The sequence below is a fragment of the Crassostrea angulata genome, chromosome 4 (genome assembly GCF_025612915.1).
Source record: "Crassostrea angulata isolate pt1a10 chromosome 4, ASM2561291v2, whole genome shotgun sequence".
NCBI lineage: Eukaryota > Metazoa > Mollusca > Bivalvia > Ostreida > Ostreidae > Magallana > Magallana angulata.
In genome coordinates, this window is record NC_069114.1 from 16,371,793 (window position 1) to 16,385,385 (window position 13,593).

The 13,593-nt window shown below is 36.3% G+C and overlaps 2 protein-coding genes across 2 annotated transcripts; one reads left to right on the top strand and one right to left on the bottom strand.

The window, feature by feature from the left end:
- The first annotated feature begins 23 nt into the window (after positions 1–23).
- On the top strand, positions 24–5,760 carry LOC128180347 (glutathione reductase, mitochondrial-like). Its single transcript, XM_052848377.1, has 11 exons — positions 24–236; positions 1,426–1,541; positions 1,733–1,802; positions 1,987–2,174; positions 2,542–2,641; positions 2,941–3,027; positions 3,362–3,496; positions 3,625–3,736; positions 3,873–4,004; positions 4,682–4,815; positions 5,343–5,760. The coding sequence occupies exons 1-11, from the start codon at positions 72–74 to the stop codon at positions 5,490–5,492; spliced, it is 1,389 nt and encodes a 462-aa protein (XP_052704337.1). The 5' UTR covers positions 24–71; the 3' UTR covers positions 5,493–5,760.
- A 632-nt stretch (positions 5,761–6,392) lies between these two features.
- LOC128180345 (guanylate cyclase soluble subunit beta-2-like) lies at positions 6,393–13,150 on the bottom strand. The gene is made up of 13 exons (XM_052848376.1): positions 13,015–13,150; positions 11,576–11,649; positions 11,296–11,390; positions 10,849–11,112; positions 10,382–10,599; positions 9,818–10,259; positions 9,554–9,710; positions 9,125–9,381; positions 8,779–8,927; positions 8,529–8,675; positions 7,679–7,833; positions 7,122–7,309; positions 6,393–6,931 (listed from the first exon to the last, which is right to left on the bottom strand). Exons 1-13 carry the CDS (start codon positions 13,015–13,017, stop codon positions 6,876–6,878), a joined length of 2,205 nt encoding a protein of 734 aa, XP_052704336.1. The 5' UTR covers positions 13,018–13,150; the 3' UTR covers positions 6,393–6,875.
- Positions 13,151–13,593: the final 443 nt, after the last annotated feature.

A 13,593-nucleotide genomic window follows, 5' to 3' on the forward strand; every position in this document is an offset into this window, starting at 1 on the left:
TAGTTGAAAGTGTCAAGAACCGGTGCTTACTTTTTTCTATAAATAAAAAGGGTCGTAACGAATCATAACAAATGAGAATCTCGTTACGGCTGCTCAGTAAAATGCCTCCGGTGTTGAAGAAGTTCGATTATCTGGTTATTGGAGGGGGGTCAGGGGGGATCGCGAGTGCAAGACGGGCAGCAGAGTTTGGGGTCAAAGTTGGATTAGTTGAAGAAGCTCGTATGGGAGGCACGTGTGTAAGTGAACAAGGTTTATGGCAAGTCAGTATCTAGGACATGCAGAACCTGTCAGCGATGGCTGAAAGCAATTTAAAAAAGCCGAATGCCATTTGCGACATCGGCATCTGCATGCGTCGACAGTTTTGTTAACAATTTGTCAACTTATAAACACGCACTTTCAACTTCGTGAATAAGAAAACTATGACACCTGTCGAATAATGCAAATCCAATGTAATGGGGATCTATTGAAACAGATAACGTTTCGTTTCATTCAATCACAACAACTTTTGATGCATACATGTATTTAGACTATTTAAATTATGGTTAATAAATTTCATTCTACATGATAGTACATGTATATAGTAAATTCACTAAATTGCATACATATTACAGAAAAAACGGTATTAATATTTAAATTCATTGATTGGTCTTCATGTACATGTGCATCAGGAAATCTCATATCATATTACATGTACTTAAGAAATACATGTACAGTACCAATTCAGACACAGCCTAACACCAGATCAGACTGCAACTAAACCTGGGTTTACTTTCGGGATTTACTTGGGGTTTACTCTGGGTCCGCCTTTTGAAAATTTACGTCCACTTAGGGTTTACTTTGGATACACTCGGGGTTTGCTATGGGTTGACTCAGGGTTTGCTTTTTGGGTCCTGAACTTTGAAGCAGACCTGTCTTTTATCTTATCATATTACTGCCTGTAACTCCTGCCCCTTGTATATTCCAAATACACATATAGTGTCTGCTTTCAGGGGAATAGTTCTGATCTGGGTTTACTCACTGTGTCCACTGGGGGTTTACTCGGGTCCACTCTAGTAAACCCAAGGTTTAGTTAAGGTTTACTTTCTGTTAGGTTTGGTCTGATTGGTACTGTATGTAATAGGATTTCCTTTGTTACAAGCTTCTTCACCTTACATACATGTATCTTGCAATACTGTTTTAAATGTATTATAGTATATATTCTCAAATATCAAAGAAAAAATGATGTCAGTAGAAGGATAATTATTATTCATTTTGTTCCTATTTTTCAATCTATTTGATCTAATGAAAATTTGCTTTTATTACAAAATGCATGTTCGGAATCACTGCATTGAATGTCAGGGCCAGAGGCTACATGTATTATATCTTAACTCACCAAATGTACACTTCAAAATGTTGGATACTTCATGCTATTTTGGTTTACTACAGGTTAATGTAGGATGTGTGCCAAAGAAGATCATGTTCAACACTGCAGTACATGCTGAAATGATTAAAGATCACAAAGATTATGGTTTTGATGTGGAACTGAAACAGTTTACATGGGGGTATGATACTTGTACGGGTAGTTGTATAAAAGCAATGTCTTTCTCATGTGCAGTTTGTGTGTGTGTGTGTGTGGAGGGGGGGGGGGGGGGGGTTGTAGGGGTCATACCAGTATCCCCCATGAAAATTCAAACTTATGAAATTCACATTGTGAAATTACTGAGTTAATATGTGATAATATTGTTCTTGACAGGAGAGTGAAAGCAGCAAGGGACAGTTACATCAAACGACTGAATGGAATCTATGAGTCCAATCTAGACAAAGTATGCTTAATTGTAAACATAGTAAACAAAATATGTAAAGTAACTGTGTTTTTAGTGATATGCATTGATTTTCTGTAAACAAAATATGTTAAGTAATAGCCAGTATTTTTTAGTGCCAAAACATTGATTTTCTTTAAAAGAAAAATAAGGCCTTTTAATATTAATAATTGATGTAATTTTTTAGTCCAAAGTTGACCACATACATGGTCACGCTAAATTCACAGATGATGGGAAGGTAGAAGTAGGGGGCAACCTGTACGAGGCCGATAAAATCTTGATTGCCACTGGGGGTCACCCGGTCATCCCCGACACCCCAGGGGCGGAGCATGGAATCACCAGCGATGGATTCTTTGACCTAGAGGACCTTCCAAAGTAAGTCACGATCAGTTTGGTCTTCAAGAGCAAAAGGTGTGTTGTAGGAGGGAAAAAGAAAGCTTGCTATAGAATTGTTCTGTGGTTTAGATTTGAGTGCTGAACCAAAACTTTGCAAAGTGATACATAGAAGGCTAAATGGGAAATATGCTTGAAGGGATTTATAACAACACCAACGAATGAATCTCATTCTGACATGAAATTCCAAATGATTAAAATTATTTTGTAGCAGCACATGATCAGAACCCAACAGATTTCATGTACATTGTGCTTGAAAATTTTCTAACAAATTATATAAGTAACCTACAAAAATATTTGTATGACTGTATCAAATCCTATACCAAGTTTGTGTCTTTATCATATTAAGGCGTGTGGTGGTTGTGGGCGCAGGCTACATTGCTGTGGAGCTGGCAGGAATATTTGGATCCCTTGGAGCCAAGACATCCATTTTGATCAGATATGACCAGGTAAGTAATACATAAAATTAACAGGTGGCAATGAAGACTATAATAAAGAAATAATGTAAAAATAGGTTGTTTATATGTAGCATACCTTTTTAGTTTTTAAACCAATGCCAAGACTGGAAAAATGTCAGACATTTTAAACCTTAGTGTCATCTGAAAAACTGTATGTCATCAGTTATTTATATTTTTATTACACCTACATGTTGCTGCATTTCTAAAAAAAATTAACTCTAAAATGTATAGTTTCTGGCTTTAGAATTAAGTTGGTGTCTTACTCAGATTTGCAATTTTATTTCTTTAAGGTACTACGAAATTTTGACGGGATGATCAGCCAAGCGGTCACTGAAAATCTGGAGCATGGAGGGGTGGAGGTCTGTCGCAAGACCCAGGTAAAAATGGGGCTCACTTGGGGGTTGGGGGGATAAAAAGGGGAATGCTTGAAACATGATTTGTTTTATTGCATTAAATTAACTTTGTTATAATATGTTGATAGTGAGATAGTGATAGATTATATACATTTAAAAGTATTAAGTTACCAGGTATTAATTGTAAAAATGGTAATGTATAATTTAATAATTCTTTTTTCTTAAATAAGGAAGTTGAAACAGCAATTTTTAATGTTGTATTTAATTTTCATATTAAAGCAAACTTTGATGACAAAATTGAATGAGCCTTTTTGAATTGACGGTTTAATAGCATACACCTTGAATATTCATGCTTTAGATATCAAAAGTGACAAAGGAAGGAGATGGCACGTTAACACTGGAGCTGAACAATGGTCAGATATCAAAGGTCGACTGCTTACTATGGGCTGTAGGAAGACGACCCAACACTGCAAGTCTTAACCTAGAGAAACAGGTCAGATAGGCTTTGTTGTAGCAGATCCGATTAGGCCATTAACAGATCTAGAGGGGAGGGGGTCTGGACCCCCCTCTCCCCGTATAAAATGCAAATTTCTTAAATTGTGACATTTTATTTATACACAGGGCATTCAGATGGATAAAGCTGGACATATCATTGTGGATGAATACCAGAACACTAATGCTAAGAATATCTTTGCCCTGGGAGATGTTTGTGGCAAAGCTCTCCTAACTCCAGGTAAAAGATAGAAAAGATTTTATAATTACCTAATGCTTTAAAAGAAAATCAAGATTTCTATGTCATATTAGCCTATATTAACAGAAAAAGGGTCATTTATAAAATTTTACCTACCTATGATATTTTTATATTTCAGTGGCCATAGCAGCAGGGCGAAGACTTGCTCACCGACTCTTTGACAACAAGCCAGATCTTAAGTTAGACTACAGCAACATAGCCACAGTGGTGTTTTCCCACCCCCCAGTGGGCACTGTGGGCCTAACTGAAGGTAGATACAAGTATAAGTCAGGTCACAGGAATGTAGAACTGGATTAGACATATCTTATATCATTGTGGAATAGGATAGAGTATATTAAGTGTATTACAGTAAAACATGTTTATATCGAAGTGCCAAGGACAGGCGATTTTACTTCGTTATAAACGTAATTCATTATATCCCTGAGGTTTACAACATGTAATAAAGTCTCAGGGAATGAAATTACCTCACTGTAAGTGTCGATTCATTATAAGTGTGTTCGCTATAACCATGTTTTACTGTATTAATACTGGTAGTTATTTGTAGAAGTAAAAAAAATGATCTTTATTTGTGATGCTGAGTGAGAGTCAGGCTTAAATCATTATTTAAATGTTTGTGTGCTCCGTTTTGAATCCGACAATGAAAATGTAGCTTATATTTGACAATGTGAATGTATTTATGCTAAAGACAGAAAATGTATGTAATGTCAGGGACACAAAAATCTTTTGACCCTGTTATTTCTTGACCAACATGCAAACTTGTTAATATTATTTGCCCAATACCGGTATGTTGAATGGATTTGATATGTGTACATTTATGTTTTGTTGCTGAAGCAAAACTGACAAGCTTTTTGAGTGAAATTTGTTAAATAAATGCCTTAATTTTTTTTTGGAAATGCATTCTCTCTAAAAGTTGCCTGTTTGTTGCAGAGGAAGCCAAAGCCAAGTACGGAGCGGATAAAATCAAGATCTATAACTCCACCTTCACACCCATGTACTACGCCGTGACATCCAGAAAGGAGAAGTGTTCGATGAAGCTCATCTGTGCTCTCCCAGAGGAAAAGGTGAGTCATCTCAATCAAATCAAATTTGCAGTGATTAAGTAATTAAGGTTAAACATGTGATAGATCTCTATATAAATATACAATGTTTAATGTCATCTAATTTTTAGGTGTTGTATTTTTTTGATAGAGGGACATGGATATTCATTGTAGTATTTTGAAGCCACCTGAATTAATTCATATACATATTGGATTGCATTGATGTAACCAGAACTATGCTCTTAATTTTTTTGAATGTTTTATAAGAGCACATGGCTCAATGGCTATAGGCATTACCAGTAACTTTGGTTAATAGGTGGTTGTGTTGTGTCCATAGACAAAAAACTTTTCTACATTATCTAGGTTCACTCAACTGTAATTGGGTAACGGCTTAAACAAGGAGATGGACTGACGTCCCATCCAGGGGAAGTCAATGACACTCGTCTGCTCAACACCTCAGAAATCATAGATAAGCACCAGGCCTTTGAGTCTTTTGGCATGGAGAAGGAGTCAATTTAATTTAGCCTAACTGAATTGTGTTGACATTTCAGGTTGTGGGTTTACACATGATAGGCCAGGCAGTGGACGAGATATTACAAGGTTTTGCAGTTGCCATCAAGATGGGCGCCACCAAGGCCCAGTTTGACGAGACGGTGGCCATTCACCCCACTTCAGGCGAGGAGTTGGTGACACTCCGCTAAAAATCTGTGTTCTATATATTTGCATCTCTCTTCAAGGATTACCTCAGTTTGTATATCCATGTAATTTTCACATATTACCCATGATCTGTTTTTTTATCTCTCGCATTAATCAAGTTGGTCTGTGATTGAAATATTCTTGTATAATAGTTCGATCATCTAAAATTATTCTGCAATATTATATATTTCATGGAAAAAATAATCCAATTATTGTTGTTATTATAACATTGTGATATATATAGAGGTTTGAAAATACAATATATATATTTTTTGTTGCTTTCTAACTCAGTTTGATTAGTTTATAATCTCAATGGATTGCAAATTTACCTTTTCACCCATTTAAAAGTCATCAACTACTGTGGTTTCATCAATATTCGTCAAATACCAATTTTCGTGGACTTTGTTGTTTAGTTGATCAAAGAAATTAAATGTTCACTGAAGTGCAATTTTTATTAACATTTTGTATTGATAGGGTCATTGGCCACGAATTTACGTATCCTTGAAATTGTGATTTTCACATTATCCACGAAAATTGATGCCCTTGAATATTAATGAAACCACAGTATACATGTATTTTTTTTCATGAACATAGTAATAATCAGAATGTATACATACATGTAATACATGTGTAATTATTCAACAGTAAAGCAATATTTACAGAATTAATCAATTTTTTTTTAATAGCATTGAATCATGATTTTTTGAAGTATACACTCTCATAATTGCAGCGGTGTGTGCATACAAATTGAGTAACGCGCTAACGCACGTTATGAAGATTTGTAGGCACACAACGCTGCAGTTATGAGAGTGTATACTTCAAAAAATCATGATTTGATGCTTACAAATGTATATTTACATATTTTAACTTCTTGCCTTGTCTGCAAATGTGATTCATACCTTAAAATTCCAATCTTATCCCAAGGGTAAGTTAATATTAATGGAAGAGCCACAGTAACAGCCACAAGCGTGAACTTTGATTTTCGCTTGTGACGTTGCAGTTTACAGCGTTCAACGTTTGTGACGTCATAATAAAACTCGTCGATTTGACCTTTGACTACTTGTTGCATTTAATGGCATTTGAAGATCACAGAATTTTATGGAAAAACAAAGTAGAATGTAAATATAATATAATAACTACAATCACAGAATGTCACTTTATTACACCACTTTACTACGTCACATCACTTTACTACGTCACATCACTTTATTACAGCACATCACTTTACTACGTCACATCACTTTATTACATCACATCACTTTACTACGTCACATCACTTTACTACGTCACATCACTTTACTACGTCACATCACTTTACTACATCACATCCATAGAAAAAAATGGTGTCACTGAAACGACTGGAGACGGAAAGATGTTACTTCAGTAAATCACTGGTAAAGAAAAGGAATGACGTCACTGTTATCCGTATTGGGACCGATCATGCCTGAAATACAGGAAGTAATTTCTAAACAAGGACACAGTAATAGGATGTACATTGCTCATATCCTGGGGGCACCCAAAGTTTATGTAAACGATCGTAATTTGCAATTTCAAAGGTCAAACTAAGGTCATGCAGTCCTAATTTTGACTAATCATAATTAACAACAGTTAAAATATATAACCCCTGCTCATGCCTTCTTTGACGTCGGCGCCAATTTTTTCATTGACATGCGTTACTTTCTGACCCCCGCTTGGTCTCCCGATGATGGCATCATCTGTGGCTCTCTCATTCTTCACCAGAAAATAGGTTTCCATTGGAGCTATTCCGCGCATGTCTATCTTTCCTCGAGGCTCCAGTTTGAAACCCTTTTCGCAAATTGCGCTGTAAAACGGAAATGTACAATACAATAATTCAAATTCTTAGAGAAAAAAAGTTTCTCAAACAAGCAAAAACTGGTAATTTTTTAACACTTATATTTGAAAGTGACTAAAAAAATGCAGTTTTGGGCAACAATCTTATTTTTAAAAATACTTCTGCAATATTTACAACTAAACGAAGGTATCTGGAGGATTCGAACTGGGGATCTGCGACTCAAAATAGACATAAACATTCATGTATGTCGATACGCATGTAGTTAAACAATTTGCCAAACTCCATTTTGTGACGTACTGATTAAAGAATTATGTTATTGGATGTAGATCACCCTTAAGCCCTCTACTTTATTTCTCCTATGAACTATATTTAAAGTACTTGTAAGTGGTGGGGCTGACGTGGATCCTCTGTGGTTCCCCGTGGCTCTCCATCTTGGACGCCACCACTGCGGTTTCTCCCATGACCAGAAACCTGGGCAGACGGCTGTGTACGACCCCACCCACCAGGGATCCAGTGTGGAGTCCGATCCGCAGCTAGAAAACCAAACACCCCCACTTTACACAAGTAGCCAAAATCTGACATTGTTGCTCCGTGCTCAAGAACACTTCAAGAACAGTTTCTTGAAATTATGTAAAAGATCGTAAGAACCTAAACAAAACCACGTTTATAAGTTCATAATTAAATGGGTCTGCACTTGTGACTAGTTTAGTCTGTGCTACTCTTTGCTCAAGAAACGGGACTATGAATTTATGACTAGCTCACTTTTGATCCAAATCTCACGTTTATAAAAGCGGAAAAGTGAGACCGAGATCAGAAGAAAGCTCACATAAGTTTTATTGCCCTGTGGCCTGATCTTTATTATGCTCAAACGTGCTCAAGTTTGGCATATCCAATGAGTGTGTAAGACCGAAGAAACTTAAAGATAAATTTGAGCAGCCTGGTCAATGCCTATATGCCGCTGAAAGCTAGTCTAAGACCAAAACAATGACATCAAAGTTACTAGTAGAACTTTAAAAATATCCAACTCATGATATTCAGAGAAGTATATATACATTAAAAACAAACAAGGACCAGTAGAAGTCCCAAAATAACCCTATGATTATATACATGTACATGTAGTTCTATCGATACGAGATAAAGCTTCAGAAAAACTTAATGATAAATGACGAATCTTTGCTTTTTGGGACGACAAATTATTGACGAACAGAGTGCTAATTGTTAATATAACCTGGATACTTTCTCCAGTCAGAGGCGATTCGACCTCACTTCCAACAAACATCATCCCCAGTGCAGTATTGGCAACCCTCTCTGCGTGGTGAGAATCGGACTCAGGAGTTCCGGAGACGACGAAGTAAGCATCTCCAATCGACTCAACCTTGAAAAGAGAGATTTTTTAAGATCATTCAATTATAGCGCTTATAATTTGAACAATTAAATTCGATTCGAGCAATCGTGTAGTGATGATAAGGTCCGCTCACTCTGAAGGTGTCGTGCACGCGCGTGAGCCGATCAAACTCCGTATATAGGGTGTTGAGAACAGCTAGGACGTCGCTAGGTTTGCAGTTGGTCACAAACTGAACGAACCCCACAATGTCGCAGAACAACGCCGTCACCTCTGGATAGAAGTCTTCAACATGAAAATAAAGCGAAGCATTTTAATAAAAACTGAAGTAAGGAGTAGGAAACAGTTATACGTACATGTACTACACCTCGTGTTTGTGTAGCGAATATTTGTTTAAGCACATTAATTTCTATATGTGACTAAATGCAAAAACAGTAGTAACAGTAGCAAAACGTAATAACATTTACAGCTCGTGTAATTACCAGCATCTGAGTATTCCCCCTTTTGGATCGCCATGGCCAGGGGGCGAGGCAGGAAGGCGTGGTAGAGACGTTCATTTCGGCGTCGTTCGTTGTCAAGGTCACGCTGGACCCGGATCCACTTCCCTCTGACACTGACATCCTCCTTCTCGTTCCCAGAATCCTTTGCGTCGTCGCCCATTTTGTTCATCATGTCGCCTGCGTTGACGACCAAGTTGTTGTCCAAGAAAAAATGGCCGTAATACTGACCCGATCCAACTCTTAATTGCAATAGTAAATATATGTATTTAGTTTTCACTTAACAATTCCCCAGTCTAAATTAGGTACTTTTTGTGTTTCAGAGGCAGTCTTGAAGACGATATTCAAATCAATCTACACATTGTTGGTGTTTTGTAAAATAGAATTTTAAAAATGAATTTGGTTTAGCAGTACCTATAAGCCATGTCCGACAACAAGAAATCCCTGGTGGCGTCCCACATTGGTAGGTCAGCTAGTCTCATTGTTCTTTTCTCTAGGTCCTCCCAAGCCCTGATATAAGGTGACGCCATGAAAAAGACGGAGCCGTTATCCCTCAAATGAAACATTTGCCCTGGAAAAAACACCACAACGCAAAATCATATGTTACAAATGGTTCCTAATGAAAGAAGCATTAAAATTTGAATTATATTAACAAAAGATATGCGGAATGACAATCACCTTTGATTAACAACGGTGGTCGCTTGGTCCAAGTTTTTTGCATTTTCTCTCGACGCATCTCCAGAATGAAGGGTGATCTGATGAAGCGCTGTACGTTAAGGTACGTCAAGTCTGTACAGCGGGGATAAAGAAGGGTGAAATAGTCTTTCATCTCTGAAGAGCGGTTCCGGATGGACGGCATCAACTGTTGGATGCTGATCCCAGACTGATGCACCTTCATAGAGGGATCGAAGATCACGTGATATGGGAAAACCTCTATGAACATGCGGGGATTTATCGGGATTTCGTTGGGATAGTTTGGGACAAATCCACGGCTGAGCAAACTGATTTTCGCTATCGCGCGCCATTTTGCTCGGCTGCTTTTATATTTGGCAACTGGCAAAGCCTCTTCTCCAAATTCCTCTTTGATTTCTTCTAACTTCTTTTTAACAGCTTCTACATCCTTTTAAAGAAATTACTATTTAAAATTGTTTCTATAAAATTGTTTAAAAAGCCAAATTGAATGTCTTTGCATGCCCGAAGTTAAAAAAAAGCCCAACTTTCTATTTGAACGCTTTTTTTTACCTCTTTCAGTATTTGTTCTTCGCCATGTTTCTTAGTTTGGGCGATAAAAGTCGGAGGAGGGTCATTAATCTTGTCCAAAATCTGCTTAGCAATAATGTTGAAAGTCACGTGCTCTCTGACGCCATGTTTATTGGTCGATACGGATTCTTCCGTGTTCGAAATGATGTCGATATAAAGTTCCATCTTGTAAAGTGACTTCGAAGCCTCTCTTATAAATCCTGTTCAAATGAAGAACCTTGAGTGGATAGCTTACTAGTATACGGTTTATTACTTGATGATGATGAAAAAGGTTAACCCGTTGTAGACGCGCCATATTTTAATGATAAATCAAAGATTTGAGAGAAAATATTCTTTTCTCTTTAAAAATCGTTAAATTTTTACAATAAACATGCATATCACATATGTATCCTCGATTAATTTTTATTAACATTAATACTGGAATGTCGGCGAAGCAATCACGTCCCTACCCATAACGATGCGCTGATATCCTGGCCTGTATGAAAAGTAATGGAGAATCATTCGATCCGAGACTGAATCGTCGTCACACCGGAAGTGAGGCATTACAAAATCTTGGTAATCCTCCTTAAGGTAAGACTGTACAAAATCCAAATTCTGCAGGAACTCAAGGACGTTGTTAGCAAGGTTACGGATGAGTTCCTCGTAACCATAGCGACGCAGGTATTGAAACATGAACGCTCCACACATTTCCAAAAACGGGTCGCTTTGTAGATCTAGAATTCAGAATTTAAAAACTCACGATACGTTTAGAACATCATGAATACATCTACAGCAAAATGACTGGAAGAGTGATTTTTCTATTGCTACATTGTAAATGTAATTGTGGTTGTTTCAGACAATAAAGTTTTGGAACAAGAAAATGCCGGGTGTTGTATATCTTTATAATAATCTCTGACCCAGTTCTTTTGTGGCAGCTTCGATGATGTTCTTAGAAATCGTATCATCGTATTTATCCTCTGCAATAAAAGTTCCCTTTATGTCTTTCAATTTTCTGAAAGCGTAAAAACGATCCCTTTTTAATTTCATACGTTTGAAATTTAATTTTTGGGAAGAAAAGGTTTATTTGAAGAAGAAAATTTGAGTAACAATTATGACTTTGAAGAAGAAAATTTGAGTAACAATTAAGACTTCGTTAATTTCATACATATATCAAGAAATAAGCAATGCCAAACTCACGCAATAGTTTCCCATCTGTTCTCACCAAACCTTTCAATGATGAACTTCTTGAGGATTTCATTCAATTGCCCATACTTTAAAAAATAACAGAAACTTTTAAAATGCTATGAGTATTATTTTATCCAAAGGTATTATCCCTTAAATCTTCTTCTAATTAAGATTTTTGATAGATGTTTTTAGATACCAATTTAATATTTTATCTATCTTAGAATCAGACTTGTTCATTCTAAATAAAATATTCAGCGAAAAGACGAAAAAAAATCGTGAAAGATTGTAAAGTAGTTTAATTTTTTTAAAGGGGTATGGTCACGATTTTGGTCAACATTATTTTTCCTAATTTAATACTTCAGTAAGGCAATTTAAGTAGGCAACCAAAATTTGAGTTTCATTCGTTGAGTTACACACGAGTTACAGAGCTTACAATTCTTTGCTATGTAAACAAAGCTTTTTGGGAGTTGATTTTAATCAACTCTCCTATGCAGTTACCCTGGCAAACCGAAAGTGAAACAGTGTTTGGACCTAAGCACAAATCACCACCGCTGACAAGACTTAGTTCTTGAAAATAATAGAAGATTTTGATGAAATGTATGCTGAAGCATTATTTTTCAAGGAAACTTATCTATAAACACTTTGAAAATAGTCAGATTTTATATAATATGAACAAGTTAGATATTTTTGTAGTCTCATGTACTCCTACGCAAGAGTTTAATATAGTCTCGTTCAACCAAACGTTCGGCTGTCTCCGTAAATCTCCGACAGGCAAAGAGGCTCTCTTGCTTGTCGGAGATTAACGGAGACAGCCGAACGTCTGGTTGAACGAGACAGGAGTTCGATTACAATAGTACTTGGATCCATACAATGTTTAGAATTGTTTCGATTACTGATATATAGTTTAAAATCCATCTTTAAATATTACACAACATGATTCCTATGGGGTTTCTCGAAATTCTTGTCAGAAAAGTCTAAAAATCCATATTACAAAAAGTGCGTAATTCAAATACAGACTAGAAACTAATTGCCATGCAAGATAAGTTGATTTTAATATAAATGATAATCGATTAAATCAACTCCCGTCAGTACTTCAGTACTTTGATTTTTCTTACAATTGAATGTTAAAGTGAATATTACAGTTTTAGACCTAAAATGAATGTGTTAAGCGTTAGGATCCTCAACATGAATAAGAACATAGGCAAATCAGCTTAATAAAGATTATTTACTGCGTAAACAAAAACAGGGCACGAGCCTTGTTTACATTACAAAGAATTGTGAGCCTTGTGTCTTGTTTATAACTCTACGACCGAATCTCAATTTTCATTTGATCATTAGAGATACATTCCTCAAGCATTGCAAAATTTAATAATAAAAACAGAAAAATAGAATTTGACCAAAATCGTAACCATGCTTCCTTAATATTAATGATAATATCTGTAAATACTTACCATTCTGGCGTTGTTTTTGCATGTAAGTTAGGTATACCACAATGGTTGATAATAGCTTGGGGGTTGGAAACTTGAACAAAGATAGCTTTACGACCACATATTTTCAGCATCTTTGTAAATCGCCCCTAGCGTCCGCTTATTACATCTAATCCCAGGCCTATTGAAATCTGGGTCCCAAACGTGCACCGATAAACGATTTAATGTTTCCTACCAGATATGAAGAAAAAGAGGATCAGATTTTATGTGTATTGTTCGGCAAGTTTTCCCCGATGACAAGGTAGAATTGTATAGTGTTAATAGTCTTACCAACGTTTTCATTCGTAAAACCTTTCTCTTCATGGTTTGTTTTAAACATATAGAATTTGTATGAGAAAAAAGGGTACGGTCCTCATTTATGAGAAAAGGTGATGAATAAAATAGGCACTAGGATCCAGGATCACGAAGCAATATCTTAGACTTAAGTAAAAAATTGTACACCGTCGTTACGCCTCAAAAATAAAAACAATGACAAAATTGAAATGCTACTACAAGTGTCATGATACTGATAAAGTTGGTAATTACAAATTTCCATCGCAATTT